Below are 22,388 nucleotides of genomic sequence, written 5' to 3'. Positions count from 1 at the left end.
TTGTATATACACAGAAAGTATAAGAGAATCTGAAGCTTTGTTAAGTATTACACCACAATGTATAAAAATGAAATAAATTGTCTTTATTCATATGATACATATTGTGATTATATCATCATAATACACAATTCCCTAATTGTAAGTAGAAGAAAGAAATAATACCCATGACATCTCGAAGTACCAGTAAATAAGATTTTTGCTGCGTTGATTACTGGATTATTGATACAAAGTCATAGTGAAAGGTTTGATTTTGTGTCATTGAAACCTCGTGCACAAGTAAAAAATTACTGTAAACAATATTCTCCCCCTTCTCATTAAAACATGTAACATCAAGTGAGTTTGAAAAGCTTTATAAAGAAAATCAAGTCCAGACAACTTTTTATTGAAACATTGCTTAAAAATAATAATACTTCTGTCACAATGATACATAGCCAAACCTTAACTTTTCAGAGGAACTAGAGAAAGGGAGGGGGTTGCAAATTGAATTATACAAGGAGAGTTCCATATTGACTTACACTTTCAAATTTCCCACCATCCATGACCTGCTATTTGGCTTGTCATTACAGTTGCAAGCATGTAGCACATTGGTCTGCCCCCAGGTGGCAACACGATACAGAGGAGTGTAATTCCTGCAAATTACAGTGCATTTCCCCAACTGCTGTCATTATGTGAGTGGACAACATGGAGAGTGATCATCAAGGACAGTGCTGGAAGACGTGGTTTCTATGGAAAGAGGGCGTAAACACTGCAGATATTCACAGGCGATTGGTTGCAGTGTGTGGTGAGCATGCATCGTTACAAAAAACCATGTACAACTGGGTGGATGGCTGGAAACATGGCCACACATTCAAACAAGGGAACCAGTTTTGGAAAGAAAGTGGCTGTGACGTTAGTAAACTTCTCTAGAGTGGAGCGGCATATTCTGGAGAACAGGTGCATCACATTCTTGGAACTGGAGGAGGCTACAGGACTTGCCAGAATCACTCTGCACTGCATAGTGCATGAACACCTTAGAATGGGTCCCCAAGTTGCTGACTGCAGCACACAGACAACAGCGCAAGGACATGAGCAGTGTTCTCCTTCAGCGCCACAGTCAGGATCCAGAAGGCTTCATGTCCAAACTCGTGACTGGCGATGAGACTTGGCTCAATTATCATGAGCCAGAGACCAAAGCTCAATCAATACTGTGACGTTTCCAGCCATCCACCCAGTTGTACACAGTTTTTCGTGACTGTGTATGCTCACCACACACTGCCACCAATTGCGTGTGAATATCTGCATTGTTTACACCCTCTTCCCACAGAAACCACGTCGTCCAGCACTCTCCATGCTGTCCACTTACGTAATGACAACAGTTAGGGAAATGCGCTGTAGTTGCAGGAATTACATACCTCTGTACTGTACTGCCAAGCCAAATGGCCGACCATGGATAGCGCAAAATTTGAAAGTGTAAATCAATATAAAATGTCTCTCGTATATACATGCCAATAACATTTCCTTTTCCAATCTTAATTTTTATATAATAGTGAAGGTAATAGAGACGAAAAACATCTGTCATTCTGCCCTGCTGCCTCCAATAAAAGTTGAATTGTTTCTAAATACTGGAAGGCTTGACTGCTAAAGGCTTCATTGTTAAATGCAGTACATTGAAAAACAGCAACAAAATCTGTTAATTAATCTCATTCGTTTATCATATCATATCTGCTTTGTTTGAAGCTTTATTAACCAAAATATTCTGCAGCTCATGCTAAGAGCAAAGGTATTGTGTGTAATGTGTTATGCTAAGTATTGACGCATCTAACAAGAAATCTGAGTATTTCTTTGTGTTAGTACAATTCTTCCCAATAGTATTAACACTAAAATAACAGACTTTGCTTCATTGTTAGAAAAGGTAATCGCAAAAGTTTTCAAGATAAGATTGTAGGACTTGTGACGACATCATTAACACAAAGTTTGGAGATGCAAACAGAGGTGGGAAAAATAATGTATGTAAGATGGGTAAGGCAGTAATTGGAATTAATTGCAGTGTAAAAACGTTGCAGCATCATATTTCAGTCATCTTACGACCTGTCTCAAGTTCTTTGATCTTCATTTCAATGGCTATGCAGCCAATTTCCAATTTCTCTCCCGGTCTTTAGACTCTATTAGATTTTGAATTCGAATGGCACCATTTGAACCTCATTTGTTCACAGGCGGCTATCCTTATCTTTCCTAATCTTAGGTGGGGCACCATTAATCAAGCAAGCACAGAAGGAAGGGGGAGGGGGATGATGCAAACTGGAACTGAGTGCAGTAGGCAAGTGAAGCAGCAACAGGCAGAGTTGATCTCAGGGAAGGAATGTAGTGGGGGAATGAATTGGTGCAATTTGGAAAATAGGGTAGATTGCCTTGCTCTGTGTCTGCTTGACTAACCTTTTGAGATTACATGTCAAATGTGAAACAAACTATATCATACTGTATTAATTTCAGAGAATGGTAAATTGTTTATTGCATTGATATTAACAATAGAGTTTCGACAATAATTAATTGTCCTTTGTGTAATACTGATTTCGGATTGTAATTTATTGTTCATTATATTCATGTTAACTTCAGATCATGATTAAGTTCTCGTCATGTTAAATCAACTAAGACCTGTTTATTTGATCATTAATATTGTTCTTTTGTATCTAAAAAATATACATAGAATCAATATAGACATTTATAAATGGATTATCCAGGCCGGTTGATTCTGCTATTCCAATGTGCCATTTTAATGTTCTTAAACACCCAAACCATCTTGGCAAAGTACCCATGTGCCCAATATCACCAATAAAATGATCGATTGAGCATTTGAACTTGAATATGTAATTGCTGACTATCAACCACCACACCTCAGACAGCAGCACTTAAATTAAATAAGTGAAGCAGAGCAAAATGCATAATTTCATACCCACAATCATTCGAGTTCTTCAAATTCGTTACATTTTCGTTTCCAATTACTTAAATTAGTTATTTTTTGGTTACTTTCGTTACCAGTAGACACTCCAATTAAACAAGAGCGGTGTTTAAGGATTGGCTTATTGGTGTTACAATTATTATAGTCACCACATTTCCCTGATTTTACTTCTTACGATTTTTGTGTAGAAATCTAATGGACAACGTTTACATAAGCAAACCCCATAAAAGGAACTAAAAACAATATTTTAAAGAAAATAATATTAATTTCAAACTAATTTCACTGAGATTTCAGACTTTCATAGTGAATGTGTTTTGGGTATTCCCTCATTCAGACACTAAATAACCTAAGATGTTGATAAAGCATTGTAAAATAACCTACTAAAATAAAAAATATTCCACCATGCCCTGGAATGTAACATCATGTTTCAGAACTACATACAGTTAGGGTGACCAGATTTTCAAAATAAAAAACCGGGACACTTACTAAAGTTGACATGAATCAATATTTTATATAAACATTAGTACTTATGTTCAGTATAATGTCAATGAGCAATAAGGTCCAGTTTTATTTATTTTAAAGTAATAAATACATTGCTTTCAATAACTAGGCTATAATAATTATGCAAGTACACTTAGCGGCAAAAAGAATGGGCCGGCCGACAATTTCTAAGTTCCAGAGACATACATTGCGCATGCTCGTCTCGTCAACGCTGTAGTTCACTAGGTAACACATAATTAAACCATTTAAATTTGCTGTATTTTGTTTAAGAGACTAAAATATGTAATAAAATCGAATGGTGGGTTGATTCTAGATACATCAGGGCCCTTGAAGAGTGAAATAGTAATAAAATTGATAACTACAAAATCGACCGGAGCAAATATGAATAGGAAAACCATGTATTATGCCGAACTGATATAAACAGTTGCAGTAGTGTAAATTGTTATGGCATTGGTATATTGAACAAGTTAGTAGTAGTAGTAGCTCAAGATTCAAATCTCCCCCAATCTTCTTTTTTTTTTTTATTACAAATTTGCCATCATATGTGTCTCGCAAAGCTATAATTATGTGGCAATATATCTTAGAATATGCCCAAACTCTAATAATAATAAACCTCCCTCTCTCTTTCAAGCAATACTGCTATCTGTTAATATAATGTTCTGTCTCATCATTACGCTTGAAGATGGCACAGAAACAATAACTCATTGCCCTGGTTCGCATAGGTTATTCTGCATATGCTACTCTCCAACAGGACTTCGATTGGAGAAATGTCATTTTCTCCGACCAGGTAATTGTCTCCAATAGCAATGATAGTACTGCCCCAGTTTATTGTATGAATGACCACCGATACGCTTCGCGTGAGGGTCATGTTGGGGGTGGATGTCATACGATGGGGCAGGACTTCTGGAATGCATCCACGGTCTATTTACGGCAGAAGTCTACGAACATATTTTGGCAAATGTAATGATCCCTTCCGCCCGAAAACGATATCCAGAAGGAACACTTTTCTTCCAGCAGGATAATCATCCCATACACAGCGCCAACCGGATTCAAAGATGGTTTATGAGGAGGCGTGATGTCGACCCAGTCGATTGGCCTCCAAATTCACCAGATATGAATCCGTTTCAAAATTTGTGGGCTGCAGTCAAAAGGATCCTACGCTCTAATTGGCAGAACAACCACCTGTTTGGACACCTGATGAATTGTGGGACAGAGTTCTAGATGCAAGGGAGAAGATGGCCAAGAATTTAGACCTGTTCCATAATCTTGTGGACTCCATGCCGCGCAGAATGAGGGCAGATGTTGACGCAGGTGGCTTGTGGACGAGATGCTAGTCCCCACCACAGCCTTGTTTTGTTGATATATTAACAAATTGTTTGTTTTTGTTAATTTAATTATTTGTGTTTGATATGCGTTGGTTTTTTTTAGGATGTGAAACAAGTATTTTTGTTTATATAGACCAGGTCTCACCTATTAATAGCCCACAGGTGATGGGCAATAATATTTTTACAAGGCAGGCATAACGAAGTTTGTTAACAAATGCCATTTCACATTTAAACTAATAAATTAAGTAAAAGTTAAAATAAAAAAAAAATAATTGTACCGTACCAGGAGGCGAACTCACAACCTCTGGCACGGATGTCAGACTTCTTACCACTGGGCCACACACTGCTCGTAAGGTTTATTACATTATAGACGGACGACTTTCAATGAAGAGACACCACAGCAAAGCCTTGCACTGGGTTACTTTACACGAGTGAACCGCGCGATAGAACTTAGCATTTCTATCGACCAAGAGTCGGCCCATTCTTTTTGCCGCTAAGTGTACATAATAGAGTAGCATGGATACTTGGCTTAAGTCATTGTGTTTATATTACTAGTCTGGATTAATTAGGTTAACTTATCTGTTTAAAAATACTTCAGATTAATTGGATCTTACATTATATCCATGTCATTGTATTCTGAACTTGTTTATTAACAAAATTGTTTTGCCTCATATTAACTTTAAACTATTTTAACATTCTCCATCAGTGGCGTATACTGGTTGAAGGGCCTGGGCTACCACTGACCCTATTATTACACAAAATATATTTTAAAGTCCCTATAATAAAATTCCTTACCTATTTATATATGAATTCCAGATGTCTTGATTGGGACGAAAATACTTTGATGACTTCGTCATTGAAATTACAGTTGGGCCGCTTGGGATGTTTCTGTAGAAATGACTTTTCAATGGACATCAGTGCCAAGCCGGATAAACGTTCTTATGTATGAGTTGATCTACAGTAGGATTTTATTCTCTTCAACGCAGAAAATGTTCTTTCTACTGATGCCAATTTAAGGACTTCAGGAATAACTTGGTTCAGCTGGTTTTCATATATGGCAGATAATATTTCATGGATAGGTTTGTTCGAAAAATCAAAGACCTCTGCTGAATATATTACACTTAATTCATTTTTCAAATGTACTGGATCAAAGTGACTGTTATAGGACTGAAATAATTTAGTGCCTCATTCGGGAAGTTTTCTCTATAAGCAGAACATTTTTGAGAATCTAGAAGATATGTGAACTGAAGCTTTCCATAATCAGAAAATCTGTCAGTAATTTCCATGTGCATACGATCTAGTATGCTGTAGTACAGCTGCCTGTATTTCAATTCATCATCTCCTTTTCTTCGCTTTAATGTTGGTTCCATTGTATTGGCTGAAGAATTTTCATTTTCCATATTACTCCATATGGACGGAAACCCACTTCGTCTGAACTCGAATATAGTATTTTTTAACTTTGATACCTCTTGCAAGCAGTATGCTATGTCTAAACTTTTTGTCTGAAGAATATTGTAGAGCACATCTGTATGTGCGAACACTCTAGCATTGACTTCAAGAAGAAATATATTCTGAAACTGTGTGAAAAAAATACAAATATCCTTGAGCCTGCACAATTACATCATCAACCCAGTTTTCTTCAGAGTCATTACAAATGATATTTTCAAAGAAAGCAGTCAGTTGTTCTCTGTATTACTTTACTGTATTTACAAGCCGAGATGTAAAATTGCATCTAGTTGGTGCTACTTTTGGGAGTTTCTTTTTCATAAATTCTTGAGTTTTTCTGATCTTTTAGGAGATGATGAGAAAAATGCAGCTAAACCTGACAGTGTTTTGAAAAAAAAAATGCGGCATTCTGGAATGGATAAAGTAGTTTGTTGCAAAACTAAATTGAGAACATGGCTGTAACAATGGACAAACAGTGCTTGAGGATACTTTCCTTGAACTTTTGTTTTTAAGCCATTAATATTTCCCGCCATAACTGAAGCACCATCGTATGTCTGTGCAATTAACTTATTGCCGACATTGTATTCTGCTATAACACCTTCCACATGCTGAAACCAAGCAGCAGCAGTTTTGCCCGAACTGACGTTTGTGAATCCTATAAACCGTTCTTGAACATTGGCAATACTATAGACGTATCTTAAAACAGTGGACAATTGACTCTGATTAGAGCAGTCACTTGTTTCATCAACAACAATGGCCGCAAAAGGTGCTTCTTCTATTTCAGATTTTATGTTCTTTATCATAACCCCACTTATAGCAAATATTAAGTCATTATGAATTGCGGGAGAAGTACCACGAAATACTGTTGAACTCTCAAGATGATTGGCCAGTAAATGGTCAAATTCACTTAAGGAACTTAAATATTCAATATAATTTCCTCTATTGTCTGATTCCACACTCTCATTATGATCCCGAAAAGCCAATTCTTGTTTTCCTAGAAAGCAGACTGCATTAATAAGATGCAGTAAAATCTCCCGATTTTTTTTCCACAGGAGCATTGTGTTAGTTGATATGTAGAGCTTTTTGCTTATCTAGCTGTAAATCAATTCTTGTCTTCCCAAAGTTTGCAAAGTTCATGCTACTACAAATATGAGCTTTTGATTTGTCGTGTTTTAGGACTGCCGTTCGAAGGGAGTTGATATTAGAAAACCCTCTTTTGACCACACATTAGTTTCGCAGTTAAATAACAAACATGACCAGCAAAATAGTTTAGACAGTTTAGAACTACCACACAACCAATTCCACTTACCATATGATGTTGAAGTGAAATGGCGTGTGTACTCACGCTGTTTTTCTTTTACGTCCATGGACAAATTTAACTCAGGAGTTGGTCTTTCCATTTTCACAATTTCAACTTCCTCGTTGTATGTACGACGGTTAAAAGGCACTTTTAATAAACCTTCTATTACACAGTCATTTTCAACACGAACCTCTCCAGAAACTTGTTCTGCCATATTTTTCACAATATCACTTAATTGGGAAATTAAAAACTTAATAATTCACAATTAATATAACTCTTAGACACTCGAACAAATCACAAATTTAAAATACTGCACTGCAAGAACACAATCACATTCATGAGCTAGCGTGCTAAGCGTATTGTTGCTTCGTGCCTGCGAAGAAACCGATCACGAGAGCGGAAACTCACCCGGCCTTACACTGCACGATGGAAACAGAAGAGAGCGGGGGGATGGGCAGTTGTGCGAAGGACAGCGTGTGCGGTACGGTCACAGGCTACCTCACGTAGCAAGCAGTTTCTCCAGTGATGCCGCCTTGACAACTTGTTTCTTTTCGAGAGCAGAGAGCGCATATAAATCTAACAATTACTTTAATTTTAATTACTGTGGTAAAACTAATAATACAAAATTATTACATTATGTTATATTATAAACTTTTTCTTTTGTAATTTCCTTGGGCTACCGCCGGTAGCCCCGGTAGTCCGCAAAATACGCCCCTGTTCTCCATGACGATGATGATGAACTGTGCAATCAGCATCATATTTATTTGATGAGTGAATTTGTTCTAGAAGTGTTGGCCTTTCCTTCAGGAAACTATAGAAGTCCATGCAAGACACATTTTTGAAATGATGTTTTGTGATTAACATGGCCTTTATTGAATTCATTATGGTGACATCTGGTGGAAACAGTATAGAATTAATCAATGTTTTACGTGATCATTAAATAAAATAAAAGAAAAAGAATTATTTTAACAATAATTTAGGGAAATGGGACACAATTAAAAAAAAAAAAGGACATTTGGCATCCCGAGCATATTTTTCTTGGGACAGAGTATAAGAGGCTGAAAAAGGGACAATCACATTAAAAACGGGATGCCTGAGGCCTGTTGCATAAAGCTAAAATTACTACTCATATTTTACTAGCGACAAATTAGTAAAAAAAAACAGTAATTTTCGTTGCATAAATCTGTATTTGTATATTTGTCACAAGTGACAAGCACTAGTAATTACTAACAGTTTCATTTTTAGTATAAAAATTTGTCATTTGTAAAATAGTTAGAATCGCCACCATGTTTTCTACCAATCCTTTGTTCTTGGTCAACGTTCTTAAAAGTGTAAAAGTAACATTTTTAATGTAATATGACAATCTTTAAGCTGTGAGAATGAAGAAGAATTTATATATTGGCAGAGGAAAACAGGCCAAGAATAAATACTGATTTTCAAGAGTTACAGTTTAAAGAAAGATTTTGCATGTTAAAAATTAAATTTGAGACATTGCTTGCTACTGCAAAGCCTTATTTAGATCCTGCAACAAGATTTTACCTATAGACCTGTTACCAAAAGAAGACTATTTTAATAGTAATCAAACTCTGTATAAAAAAAATTAATAACAATAATTTAAAAATTAGTAATAATATTCATTTGAAAGATAATATGTAGATACATATCATAGCTCTCTTCCTATGGCAAAATTGTCGCTCATGTATGTTTTGAATTGGTACCAGTAGTACCAGACCAATTGATTGAACCAGGACGAATAGAAGAAATAGTGTACGCACTCTGTGAGTTTACACGGATCTGCCACAACTGCTATGAGTGTGACTCGGAAGGAGTTCTCAGTACTTGTTACACTGAATGTAGTCCTTTTTAAAAGCAAAATTTCTTCCATTTAACCCAGTTATTCGTAACTTACATATCTTTATAGTCCCTTATTCATAATTAATAGTCTTCTATCAGGTAATACTATTATGAATGTCCGTAACAGAAAATACAATGGGGTCTGAAACGTGAAAGCAATTATAAGTTCAGTATTTAAGTAATTAATCTTTTCGTAACAAGTTGCAAATTCAGAGACAGAAAACAAAACCTACAAAAATGTTAGTATATAAAGAGTTGAATGATATTTTACGTGTCTTTAAATGAATTAAATTACTCACCATGATTAGGTGCCTGCTTCTAATTATTGTAGGGTAACTTGTATAAGAATATTAACGAGAATATTACCTGGAGTAGCATTTCTGCTAGCGGAAATAGCAATTGGTTGAGTCCAATCTTGAATAAATGGCATAAACATAAATACTAATGCACGATTTGCTAATTGTTTCTTTTGGACATCAGTCGTGAGATCTCCGAAATCAACAAATTCGTCCACTTTAGGGAATCATTATTAAATTGAATTTCTTTTCTGAGTTTGACCTCATCGAATATTACCACTCCGTAACGTTTATTTTAATATGTTTCATCATTTCGGTAAATTAGGAAAAATGTGAGGTACAAGCTCCTGATTGTAATTTTCAACGCACTCGTGGTATTTGTCATGACTTTTTATAATAAAACAGTCTGATTTTATAATTATGTATTCGCAAAAATGCACATCACAAATACGGTTATTTACCGAAAGCTGCCTATTTTTTTGCGGAATTGCTCTGGCCCATTTCCCAAACTCATCTTTTCCTTTGGGAGATGAAAAGAAATGTCTTGTTACACTATTTCTACTGTATTCTAATCTACAACCCGGAACAAAACAGTAAGGCATTTTTATAATTATTTTATAAACCACTAGACAATATTATTTGGTCACTGGTTAATTCAAAGCACAACAAATTGAAAACATCTACATAACCCTCAACAACAAAGCATATTAACAACTCCTAGCAACTTTTGCAATTATTTTGTAAACCACCACACAATATTCTTTTGTCACTGGTTAATTTAATTTAAGACACAACAAATTGAAGACATCTACATAACCCTCAGCAACAAAGCATTTTAGCAACTACAGACAACCGATAGATCCTAGTGATCGAAGCGCCACTAGTTGTCAGGTCCTCCACCAACAATGGGTAAGCATAGAAGTGCGTACACTATTTCTTCTATTCGTCCTGATTGAACACATGTGTGGTGTTGTTTTCATTTATTTTGATTTTAATTTCTTTACCAAATTGGAAGAAAACTGTCTAAATAGTAATACATCGTTTTCTTCTCCTACTTTATTAAGAACCAAGATGCAAAGATAGTTTCGCGAAATATTTAAAACAATGAAAACATATAAATGTTGAATATTTTGTGTGCATCACAGACTACAATTGTCTTTCGTCTTTCTTAATTAAGTAAATGCAAAATTAAATAATATTTACATCTGATTTTATTATTATAGCACTACTTTTTTCGCAATATTCTAAAACAGAATTTGTCAATATGGCTGTCTTTCACTTGTAAAATATAATAGTCATGACAAATTAGTAAAATTGTGTTATGCAACAGAAATTTTCTAAGACTTGTTGTTTGTCATCTATATATTGGTAAATTGTCACTTGTCACTAGTATCTTTTATGCAATAGGCCCCGGTTACCCTAACATATTTGATCTGATGATGAAACTTGTATGTAGTTCCGAAATGTTGGAGATTTTGAGTTCCAGAGCACTGAGGAATAACTACAGTTAAGTGTTGATATTGTATCCTGTGTGCTCTATTTGCCAGGACCAGTCACTCAGTGCTTTTGAGTGTGTGGCTTGGCCTATCAGCCACATAAGAGCATTGGCAGCAAAATATCACAATAGCACACTGTGTGTATATAGACACACACAGACAGTCCAGCTTATTAGGTATTCGAAAATCACAAATGCCCTTCACAATACAAAATTTATCAAATATACCCAGTGCTCTTTTTCTGGGGGATCTGTACCTCTAAGCTTTTACTAGCCGTGAAGCCCAGGAAATAATTATAAACTTTCTTCACTTTTTTTTTTTAAACTTTTCAAATTTTGTGATGATTACATTTTTTAGTTTTCGTGTTTGATCATGTTCTTTAATTTAAGCGAGTTTTTCATGTTTACTACTGATTATTTATTTGTGTTTCTCAAGAAAAATCACGTGAATGATGTCAGCGTCAAAGAAAACAGGTCAACATCATGGGTTGGCAACACTGCATTCACTTCCTGTTTCTGGCTTGGCCTTGGCTTGTGTTGTCATATTATTCTGTTCTGTGAAGCTGAGAGCTAGCAATATTTAGTTGATGCGATGAGCCGTAAAATAACTATTTTACTTTCCTGCATCTAAAAAGCTAAAACTTAGCAGTGAGGAATCAAGTTCATGTCAAAACTCAAAAACTTCATCGATGTTGATGGATAATGGTGAGTGAACTCGCATATGATAAAAAATTAGATGACATACCTGATTGTTGATATAGTTGAGGTGTCTGATGTGACTGCTGAGGGTATATTTAACACATCGTTAAACTGTTTGAAAACCCTAGGATTTCCTCAATGAAACTCTCATTGCAGTTGCAACAGATGGGGCAGCAGTGATAATGGGAAGCAATAAAGGAGTTGTCACATTAATGAGCAAGCATTTCTCACAAGTTTTGGTTTGGCATTGTGCATCGAGTTTTAGAAGTGTGTCAGCTGTGTGAAAAGAATTTTAATGCTTTGGTTGCTCACTCCATAGCTGCTAAAGATAATGGAAAGAGAAATTCATAGAAATATATAAGTGGAGCTGCTCAAGTATGTCACCAAAGTTGACTTCAACCTCGATCTAACCTTAAGGTGTGATGCCCTTCAAGAGTTATCAGCACTTAGTCTCGAGCTGCAGTCACGAGACATCACACCGAAAGATTAAAATCCAAGTTATGGTGTTTGAGGAAAGGAAATTTAATCATGACCCTCATTACAGCGTAGCTCTCAAGGCAGAAAAACATCTAAACTTCAGAGGAATAGTCCTACAAAAAAGTATCAAGAAGCCATCGTCTTGACCCTTACAAGTTTTATGATTCTTTGAAACAACAGATGGAGAATCACCTTTTACGAACAGAGGACATGGCATTCCTGAATGTGCCGAAGTGTTGGACTGTTCAACTGGAATTATGTATGGTGAAACAGACAAAAAGGCCCTGTGTAAATGTTTTGGACTTCCTGAAAGACAAATCCTTAGAGGTTTCCGGGATTATCTTATGGAAAAGAAGATGTCAACATCCCTCCTTTCTCTTGTGAACACTATGAATTGTATTCCCATGTCCACTAGTGATTGTGAGCGTGGATTTTCGCAAATGAATCTCATCATCATACCTATAAGAGCTTCGTTACATCTTTCTACTGTCAGCAATCTGTTGTTCATCTGCAGCTATTTAAATCTCTGGTTTTGTAAACTCTTGGTTTATGAAAGACAGACATCTTGCAACAGACACCAAGAGTAAAGGGAGAAAGCATGATGATTACAGTACTAACGAAATGATGTCAATTTAGAAGTTGCTGTGAGGAAAGGTAATTGTAATATAATTTATACCACAACTTTTCTCACATTATGGAATTTACTATATTGGAAAATTTTAAATATTAAGTAGAGTCCAAGAGTCCCCTTATACTTTTTTTTTTTTTAGGAAAAAAGAGCACTGAATATACCAATATAGCCATTAGCATGGAAAAACTAAATATCGTGGAAAAAATATTACTCTTGTTATGAATGACATTTTACTTGCATACAACTCCCTTTCTGTTCAGTTTCTTGTATTGCAGTATCAGCGAGTAAACAGTACTAATTTAATTTAGAAATGTTTATAAAAAACATAATGCGAGTGTCATGGATACCACAAGAAATAGCTTGACATTAGTTTAGAGTTCGTCACAAATGCATGTCCTAATTCAAAAGTAGTTTCTCCTAACAGTTGAACTGTCGACTGCAAGAAACTTGAAATTTGGTTACTGTAAATGCAAGGTGAAAGTATATTATCAAAGTAAGAAAACTCCAGGGAGCAAAAGAAACCATGTAAATGATGGGAAAATGTAAATTACAGCGCAAATGTGGAATTCAAGTCATTGGCAAGACAGTCTTCCAGTACCATAATGAACTTCAAAGAGAATTACAGAGTACTGCGTTATTATTTTCATAATGATTGAAGTAAAACAAAAGCTGGAGAGAGATTTTGCTAAAATTATCTTAACAGTTACTAATGTTACTTTACTTTATGCAATAGCCCACAAGGAATAAAATATTTATTCTAAAATTCATCCTACAACTTTGTACAAAATAGAATTGAGATATGCATTTATTTATAAAGCTACAGCTACCATTTCTTGGACATTCTTATTTTATCATAAAAATTAATAAACACAGTTACGACACTGAAAAGCAATGATCTGTGCTTCACAAACATGTAAAAATGACTGGTGTATTGTGAACATTATGTAACGACAATGCTCACTTCAATTCGCATACCCAATCAGAGTATGCCCTGTTGCTTACACATTTTAGAGGAATACGAATACCACAACATTATACAAACTATATCATCAAAGTAAGTAGTTTTCTTGATATGGACCATAAAAGTTGGCTGGTTCAAAGAGTTCTTTTCTCGAAGATCACAAAAAATAGCCCACAATTCATCACTGTAAATAAATACAAAAAGGGCTCATTCCACTCTGTGTACATAAAACTGTTTTATATGAAAATAGAATTACTTTGTAAGAAACGATTCTACATTATGCCAAGCAGAATAATTATTTTTAACTTGAATGCACGAATGCAAGTTTATTGTATGAATGGTAATATAATCAAATAATGGTTTAAAGCACTAATAATTAAATTTTAGCAAGTACAGCTACATATTCTTTAATGATATTCACATAATGTTTAAGACATTTCGGACCTCTTGCAGCACCAGTTACTAGTTGTTTGATTTCTTGCTCTCTGAAAACAAATTTCATGATATATAAGCACATTACATTACATTCATATTATGTAAAAATTTATACACAGTGTCATACATATGACATACTTAAAGCAGTAGCTAAATTATGGTTTTAGAAGTAAAGACAACGCACAGACAGACTAACTCTAAATATTTGGTATTACAGATGCTAAAAACATTTCTCTCTCCACATCTCACTGCCCGTACAGCAATTGCCAACCTGCTATGAAACAGAGGAGGGGAAGTACATGAGGAGATTCATTGTGTGTCTGAAGATGATTCTCATAAAAGGGTGGATATAATTGCCATCAATAGAAGAACCCAGAAAGTGATGGTCTTAGACCCTACAATTTGCTTTGAACGAGACACGAATCAGGCACTGCAGATAAATGATGACAAGCGAGCTAAATATGTACCTTGTCTTCCATATCTCAGTGAAAAATATGGCATTTCGCTTTACAATTGGGATGTTACAGGCTTACTATTTGGAGTAAGGGTTTGTTTACCAAAATTTACATGTAATATGCTTAAATCCTTTAAAATTTCCTTTTATGAGGTTCAGAAGATTGTGATGGAAATTCTGAAGGCCTCTCTTCAAATTCTGCACTATCATTTATATGTTAACACATAAATTTTTGTTTTAATGTACAACTCGAATAATTATTTTACTCACTTCATTTTCCTTTATCTTTCATGTTTGTTAATTCTGGATCCCAGTGGTCAACCTCACTTGAGGATGGATGATTTTAAATAAATCTTAATAGTTGAGCTCAGACATTGACATTAGTTTTATGACCTAAGTTTTCATTTCACTAAACTGTATAATGCAAAACATATGGTTTATTTGTTACCGGCAATGTTTAAAATCCGTATTTTATAAAATGTCTAGGAATTGTAAAGAATGCCAAAAATGAGAAAGTAAAGTATGAAATACAAATTATTTTACACAATTTCTAGGCATTCTAAGAATGCCAAAATCGAAGCAGGCCAAGTACAATATTTCGTATTTAAATTCAAACTCTGTCATTTTTGCATAGCATACTAGCTCATCTCGCTACAAGGGAGACCAGTATTTTCCTCAGTGTTATTCAAGATGTCTCAAGAGATTGTTACACCTGAGTCAGAATCTCCACAGGATCAGACTGATTCGATGAAAATTCGGTAATGTGACGAACTCTAATTAGAAGTAACAGTGCTGAAAATTATGTTTTTTCTCATGGATGAAAGTTACGATAAACTCGTGTAGGATGTGTTAAAGGCTAAAACGACCACAAAGAAGGAACCTCGGGACTATTGGCTACTGAAGAGGTATGACGTATCTTGGAAAATGTATTATATGTCTTTCACGTGTTGAATTTTATGTTACCTTGTTAACATGTTTCGGCCTGCTATTGGCCATCATACATTTTCTGAAGTGATATAATGTTAAAAGTTGTGTAATCAAGGTGTATAATATGACGTACTTGTTGAGAATAGAGGCAAATTAATTTATGCAATTAAAGAAAGAACCAGTAATTTTCAGTATCATGTTACAGATTCTGATCAATTTCACATACTTCATGAAACTCATTTGGAAATTGGTCACGGAGCATGAGACAGAACATTAAAGGAACTTTCGTCTAAAAACAATTTCATCTAACTGAGCTCTACCACAGGTCCCTATCCTGAGCAAGATTAATCCAGTCCCTACCATCATATCCCTCAAATCCATTTTAATATCCTCCCATCTTCGTCTCGGCCTCCCCAAAGGTCTTTTTCCCTAACCAAGACTCTAAATGCATTTCTGGATTCGCCCATATGTCCATCTCAAATGTCGTCTCTGTATCTGCTCAGAAGAAATCTCTGATGCCCATAGATGTCGAGACTGTGACCGAAAACTTCATTCTATCTGTGGACATGCTCTTAAAGATGACAAAGATGAGGAAACAGAAGTTTTATTTTATTTTAGGCTATTTTACGACGCTTTATCAACATCTTAGGTTATTTAGCGTCTGAATGAGATAAAGGTGATATGCTGGTAAAATGAGTCTAGAGTCCAACACTAAAAGTTACCCAGCATTTGCTCATATTGGGTTGAGGGAAAACCCCGGAAAAAACCTCAACGAGGTAACTTGCCCCAACCAGGAATCGAACTCGGGCCACCTCGTTTCGCAGCCAGCGTGCTAACCGTTACTCCACAGGTGTGGACAAAACAGAAGTTTATGAGGTCAAGATTTTATGCAATCTTTGTTTTAACAGGGAAGCTGTTGTGGGAAGAAAAGATTCTACATCTAATCTTGAACAGCAGGCAAATAAAATGAAGTTAAAGTCTGATGAAAAATGTCCTTCTGCCCATTTAGAAGGAATTAGGGTGGCTTGAAAATGTCCCGAATCATGAAATTGCACTCTGAACAGCCACCACCCCTCAGTTTACAGAAGGCAGCCAAGAATTCATCAGATGCATGTATATACAAGACCAGGTGCCGAAATATGAAGCACTTTTGTGTGAAAAATAATCAACCTTTTTAATGTATCCAGCTGTTTGCTGACAACATAAAGTCCACTATAATCCACTGTAGTCTATTCAGTTTTTGTTTTTCATGAGAAATGAGGGAAATGACCTGGAAATGTATAAAAACTTGCCCAGACATGTTCAAACATTTTTAACAAGAGCCAGAACGGGTCACATTATCACACAATTATACCTACACCAATTTCACATTTCTGATAATCCTACTTGTCTGTGTGAAAAATAAAATACAGTGAAATTCTAAGTGCCACTCATTCCTCCCTTGTTGCAACAAATAGGACTCTTTAATTTTTGGTAATTTAATATGTTTATGCTCTTCATTCTTTTAAAAGATAGGTACAGTTTGCATATTCATTTACTGGTATTTTTAGAACTGCTTTTGAAAAATTTCGAAGTCTTTGAGAATATATTCATATTTAATTATTAGTATTTTTACGCATTCAACTGAATTGAATAAATTAATAATTAAGTATCTTAAAACAACTTTTGTAAAATATAAGAATCTTCATCATCATCATTGGCGCTACAGCCCTTGGTGGGCCTGGGCCTCCCTTAGTAATTGTCGCCATCCATTTCTATCTTGTATAGCAGCCTTCCAATTCTTGCACCCCAACTTTCTGGCATCCTCTTCCACTCCATCAATCCACCACAAGTGTGGTCGACCTCATCTTCTCTGACCTCCCGGATTTATAAGAATCTTGGCTTAAGCAAATTTTCTATGCAACTGTGTGAAAACTGAACTGTAATTTTATATGTTTAGTTAGTTTTCTGATTAAAAAAAAGTTTAATTTAGGGCTGGGGACGGAGCAGTACTGTGACGTCATTACTCGGTTGAACCGAGTACAAATTTGTGGCGGCAGATTTAAAATTTAGATAGATTGAGTCGATTTTAGAACGTGCTTTGAAAGTGAAACCAAGCGTGTTTTAAAAGCGCTTTTGCTTTGCCAATTGACGAGAAAAAAGTGCTTCTCTTCATTGCAAAATGGTGCTTGCAAATTTCATTTGCGTGATTACAACTATTTGCGGAGTTATTTTGTATGAAAGGCCTATTTAACTTTCAGTGTTGTTATATATGACAGATGAAATAAAATTGAGAAAATTGTCTATAATACTAACAGCTAATAAATTAACATGTGACGTAAATGTTAAACGCTGTAGCTAAGTAAAAAATAAGATAGAAAGAAACAGGCTCCATGAAGCGGTGCCTAAAACACTTAAAAATAACACATAGAATTATTCACTATTACGTAAAGTGGATAAATAATCATTAAAACGTGGAATCTTAAACTGAAGAACATAATGTTTATTTATTTTATAACATTACTTGTCTTCAATACAACCATGTTCTCTTTGGTGAAGACTAATATTATTGATAAATTAAAGTCATTAGGTAACATAATTGGTAGAAATAAATACAAATAGAAGAAAAATATAATGCACTTCCTTTTTTAACATATTTTAATATTAATCAAACACACTAATATGATGATGATGATAATAATAATAATAGTAATAATAATAACAATAACAATACTTATGGCTTTTAAGCAACCCGGAGGTTCATTGCCGCCCTCACATAAACCCGCCATTGGTCCCTATCCTGAGCAAGGTTAATCCAGTCTCTATAATCATATCCCACCTCCCTCAAATACATTTCAATATTATCCTCCCATTTACGTCTCGGTCTCCCCAAAGGTCTTATTTCCTCCGGCCTCTCAACTAACACTCTATATGCATTTCTGGATTCGACCATAGGTGCTACAAGCCCTGCCTGTAGGTGCTATCTCAAACGTCTGGATTTAATGTTCCTAATTATGTCAGGTGAGGAATAAAATGAATGCAGTTCTGCATTATGTAACTTTCTCCATTCTCCTGTAACTTCATCCTTCTTAGCCCCAAATATTTTCCTAAACATCTTATTCTCAAACACCCTTAACCTCTGTTCCTCTCTCAAAGTGAGTCCAAGTTTCACAACAATATAGAATAACCGGTAATGTAATTGTTTTATAAATTCCAAATTTCAGTTTTTCTGAGAGCACACTGGATGATAAAAGCTTCTCAACCGAATAATAAAACATATTTCCCATATTTATTCTGCATATAATTTCCTCCCGAGTGGCATTTATATTTGTTACTGTTGCTCCAAAATATGTGAATTTTTCCAGCTCTTCAAAGGATAAATTTCCAACTTTTATATTTCCATTTCATACAATATTCTGGTCACGAGACATAATCATATACTTCGTCTTTTCAGGATTTACTTTCACACCTATCTCTTTACTTGCTCTCTTGAGAGAGAGAGAGAGAGAGAGAGAGAGAGACACACACACACACACACACGTACACACACAATGCCTAGGAAATATATGAAACACATTTTAAAAAGTAAGAAATTTACTCTTTGTCAAAAATCACCTGGTTTCTATACAGCTCCTAGTTATTCTATATAATACCTGAATTTAGTACTTTGCTCGTAATATATATGTATATGTTTAACGTTATCACACTTCTTTGAAGAGAAGAGACTTGAATATAAATTATTGGCTTCAACTGCAATTATAAGCCTATATTACATCTGAAGAACATTAAAGAGGAACTTCCTGCCAGATACCACTTCCCATATGTAACACAGAAAAATATAAATAGACTTGGAACTGGGATATGGAGATGTAAGCAGAATCTGAAGAATTGGGGATAAATTACTAAAGATTAACTTTGCTCATAACATGATCCACAATATCCGTTGTATTCCCTGCACAATGGATTGCTGAATTTTGGGCTGCATATTATATATAATTCTGATAGTGATTTATATATTTTTCTAAATTATAGACATCAGCTCAAAGAATTTGAGTGACCACAAGGGTCCTGAATACAATAAACATGTACAATATTATGTGATGTGATACATTAAAGAAAAAAGAAAGCTAATTGTTGAAGGCAAATATAAGTGGATTAATTGAAATAGAGATGTTGTTGTTTTCTAATACCAGGCGTTTGACAATAAAGTCATTTGACCTCTTGCACTCCAATATTTTTCAAATATATTATCATGACCAGCCACTGAAGCACAGATTTTGAGGTGTTCCGAATCCATTTCTTGGTTTGAGTTGCACAATGGACAGTTAGGGGACTGATATATTCCAATTCTATGCAGGTGTTTGGCCAAACAATCATGGCCTGTTGCCAATCTAAATGCAGCTACAGACGATTTTCGTGGTAAATCGGGAATTAACTGTGGATTTTGATACAGAGAGTTCCATTTTTTCCCTTGGGATTGTGTTATTAAATTTTGTTTGTTGAAGTCTAAGTATGTAGATTTAATAAATCTTTTCACAGAGTAATACGTAGATTTAGTAACAGGTCTGTAAGTAGCAGTGCTGCCCTTCTTTGCTAAAGCATCTGCATTCTCGTTTCCCAGGATTCCACAGTGGGATGGTATCCATTGGAATACAATTCTTTTATTGAGTGATATTAATTGAGAGAGCATTTTAGTTATTTCTGCTGTTTGAGATGAAGGTGTGTGTTTAGAGACTATTGATAGAATAGCTGCTTTGGAGTCTGACAATATAACTGCATTTTTAAATTTACTGATGTGGCATAGAAGATTCCTGAGACTTTCACTTATTGCATTGATTTCACCATCAAAACTTGTTGTTCCATATCCAAGAGATCTATAAAGTGAGAAGAGACAGCACGTAACACCTGCACCGGCACCTTGTTCTCTGGAGATCAAGGATCCGTCAGTGTATAAATGAAGCCAGTTTTGTGGAGGGTATCTAATATTAATTATCTCTAAAGACAATTGTTTTAGTATTTCAGTGTTTACTTCTGATTTCAGTATTTCTTCTGTTAAATTTAGATTATATTCTATATTTAATAGAGTTAAAGGGTTTGGTTTAATTTGTAAGTTTTCTTTTAAATTCGGGATATTGATTTTCTGTTTTAATTCTTGAACAATGGATATGAAACTTTTTTGAATTTTCAATCTACAGAGAGGACTGTATGAATGCCAATTGTTTCCTGGTAATCTAATAAGTTTTTCATATTGAATCAGTGCTTTTTCTTCTATTGTCATTTTGATGCTGTTAATATTAGTGAGGAATCTCATAGAATCTAATGGAGTTGTTTTGATTCCACCAGTAATGAGTCTGAGAGCTTGGTTTTGAACATATTCTCTGTCGTTTATGAAAGGTGAAGTAATTAAAATTTCTCCGCAGTATGTCAGCACTGGCTGTATAAACATTTTGTATGTAGTGTTCAAAGTATTCCTAGAGCATCCCCATTTCTTTCCTGCTAGTCTTTTTAGAAGGGAGAATCTTTTACGAGCTTTTTCAGAAATGTATTTCAAATGGTTGCTCCATGTTAACTTACTATCGAAAATAACTCCAAGATATTTGGATTCATAAGTCCTAGGAAGGTGTTGGCCATTGTATTGGATATTGAATTCTCTTTCTTTTTTACCGAGTGAAAATATTTGGTAGTTACTTTTGCTTAAATTGAGTGTCATCAAATTTGATGTATTCCATTCATGTAGTTGATTTAGAGCTTTAAGAGCAGAATTTTGAATTTTGTCTCTATGTCTGTAAGATCCGGAAGTCCACAAAACTATATCATCTGCAAATAGTGCTGTTTTCATGTTTGATTCCTCTAATAGGGAGGGTGAGTCATTTATATAAATATTGAATAAAGTTGTGCTGAGGACAGCGTCCTGAGGTAGACCTCGATATGTTTGTCTGTAACTAGAAAGTGAGTTATTGAATTTAGTGGCAATGAATCGTTGACTAAGGAATTCTGATATCCATCTGAACATATTGCTGGAGATACCTAATTTCTGGAGTTTTAGTAATAATTTATTTCTCCAAACAGAGTCATATAAATAGAGAGATGATGATGATGATGTAATATTTGAAGAGAATCCTTGATAATATTTATAAGAATAGACATTACATAATCCAAAGGAATCTGAAGTTCCTTAAGATAATTCCATGTGAATTTTGTAATTGAACCTCTACTGCCAAACAGCAAACCTATGACAGACCATTGTTTAAGAGGGACGTTGTACTTTTGAGAAAGATATGGCAGACAAGGTATTATGTAGACTTCTTCTCAATATCAACTTCGGTGGCCTGATTTAGATTTCTTTTGAAACGGATAGCAGGGTCAAGAACAAGAGCCCGTTTTAAGCGTCCGTTAATAGCAATAATGTCTGCCCATCTAAAAGAACCATCTGATGATACACAATGTACTTCCTCATGAATCTCCCAATTTAAAGTTTTCAACGATGTCGCCAAAGCATGTCGTACACAATGATGTCTAGCATTGATCAGCAGCTCGCCTTTAGGGCATTGTCCAAGCAAGTGTCCAAGTGTTTCAAGCTCGCTACAGTCTGGATGACGGCAGACTTATTTTATTTTGTTAATTTTTAAACGTTTGTACTTGAAAATGTGTAATGTACTGTATTAATTGGTCA

General features: G+C 35.1%; 1 protein-coding gene across 5 annotated transcripts in view; it reads right to left on the bottom strand.

The window, feature by feature from the left end:
* Positions 1 to 8,500: 8,500 nt before the first annotated feature.
* LOC138700177 (serine-rich adhesin for platelets-like) overlaps positions 8,501 to 22,388 on the bottom strand; it is a 93,548-nt gene continuing 79,660 nt past the window's right edge. For 4 of the 5 annotated variants that reach the window (XR_011332286.1, XR_011332287.1, XM_069826595.1 and 1 more), the window contains one exon: positions 8,501 to 14,405. Coding sequence is in view for 3 of the 5 variants with exons in the window: in XM_069826595.1 (XP_069682696.1) it covers positions 14,297 to 14,405 (109 nt within the window). In the remaining 2 variants the exon portion in view is untranslated. The remainder of the gene's footprint in view (positions 14,406 to 22,388) is intronic. The other variant, XM_069826596.1, reaches the window with a different exon arrangement.

This window comes from Periplaneta americana, chromosome 5 (assembly GCF_040183065.1).
Source record: "Periplaneta americana isolate PAMFEO1 chromosome 5, P.americana_PAMFEO1_priV1, whole genome shotgun sequence".
Classification (NCBI taxonomy): Eukaryota; Metazoa; Arthropoda; class Insecta; order Blattodea; family Blattidae; genus Periplaneta; species Periplaneta americana.
This window is presented reverse-complemented; position numbering and strand designations above follow the sequence as displayed.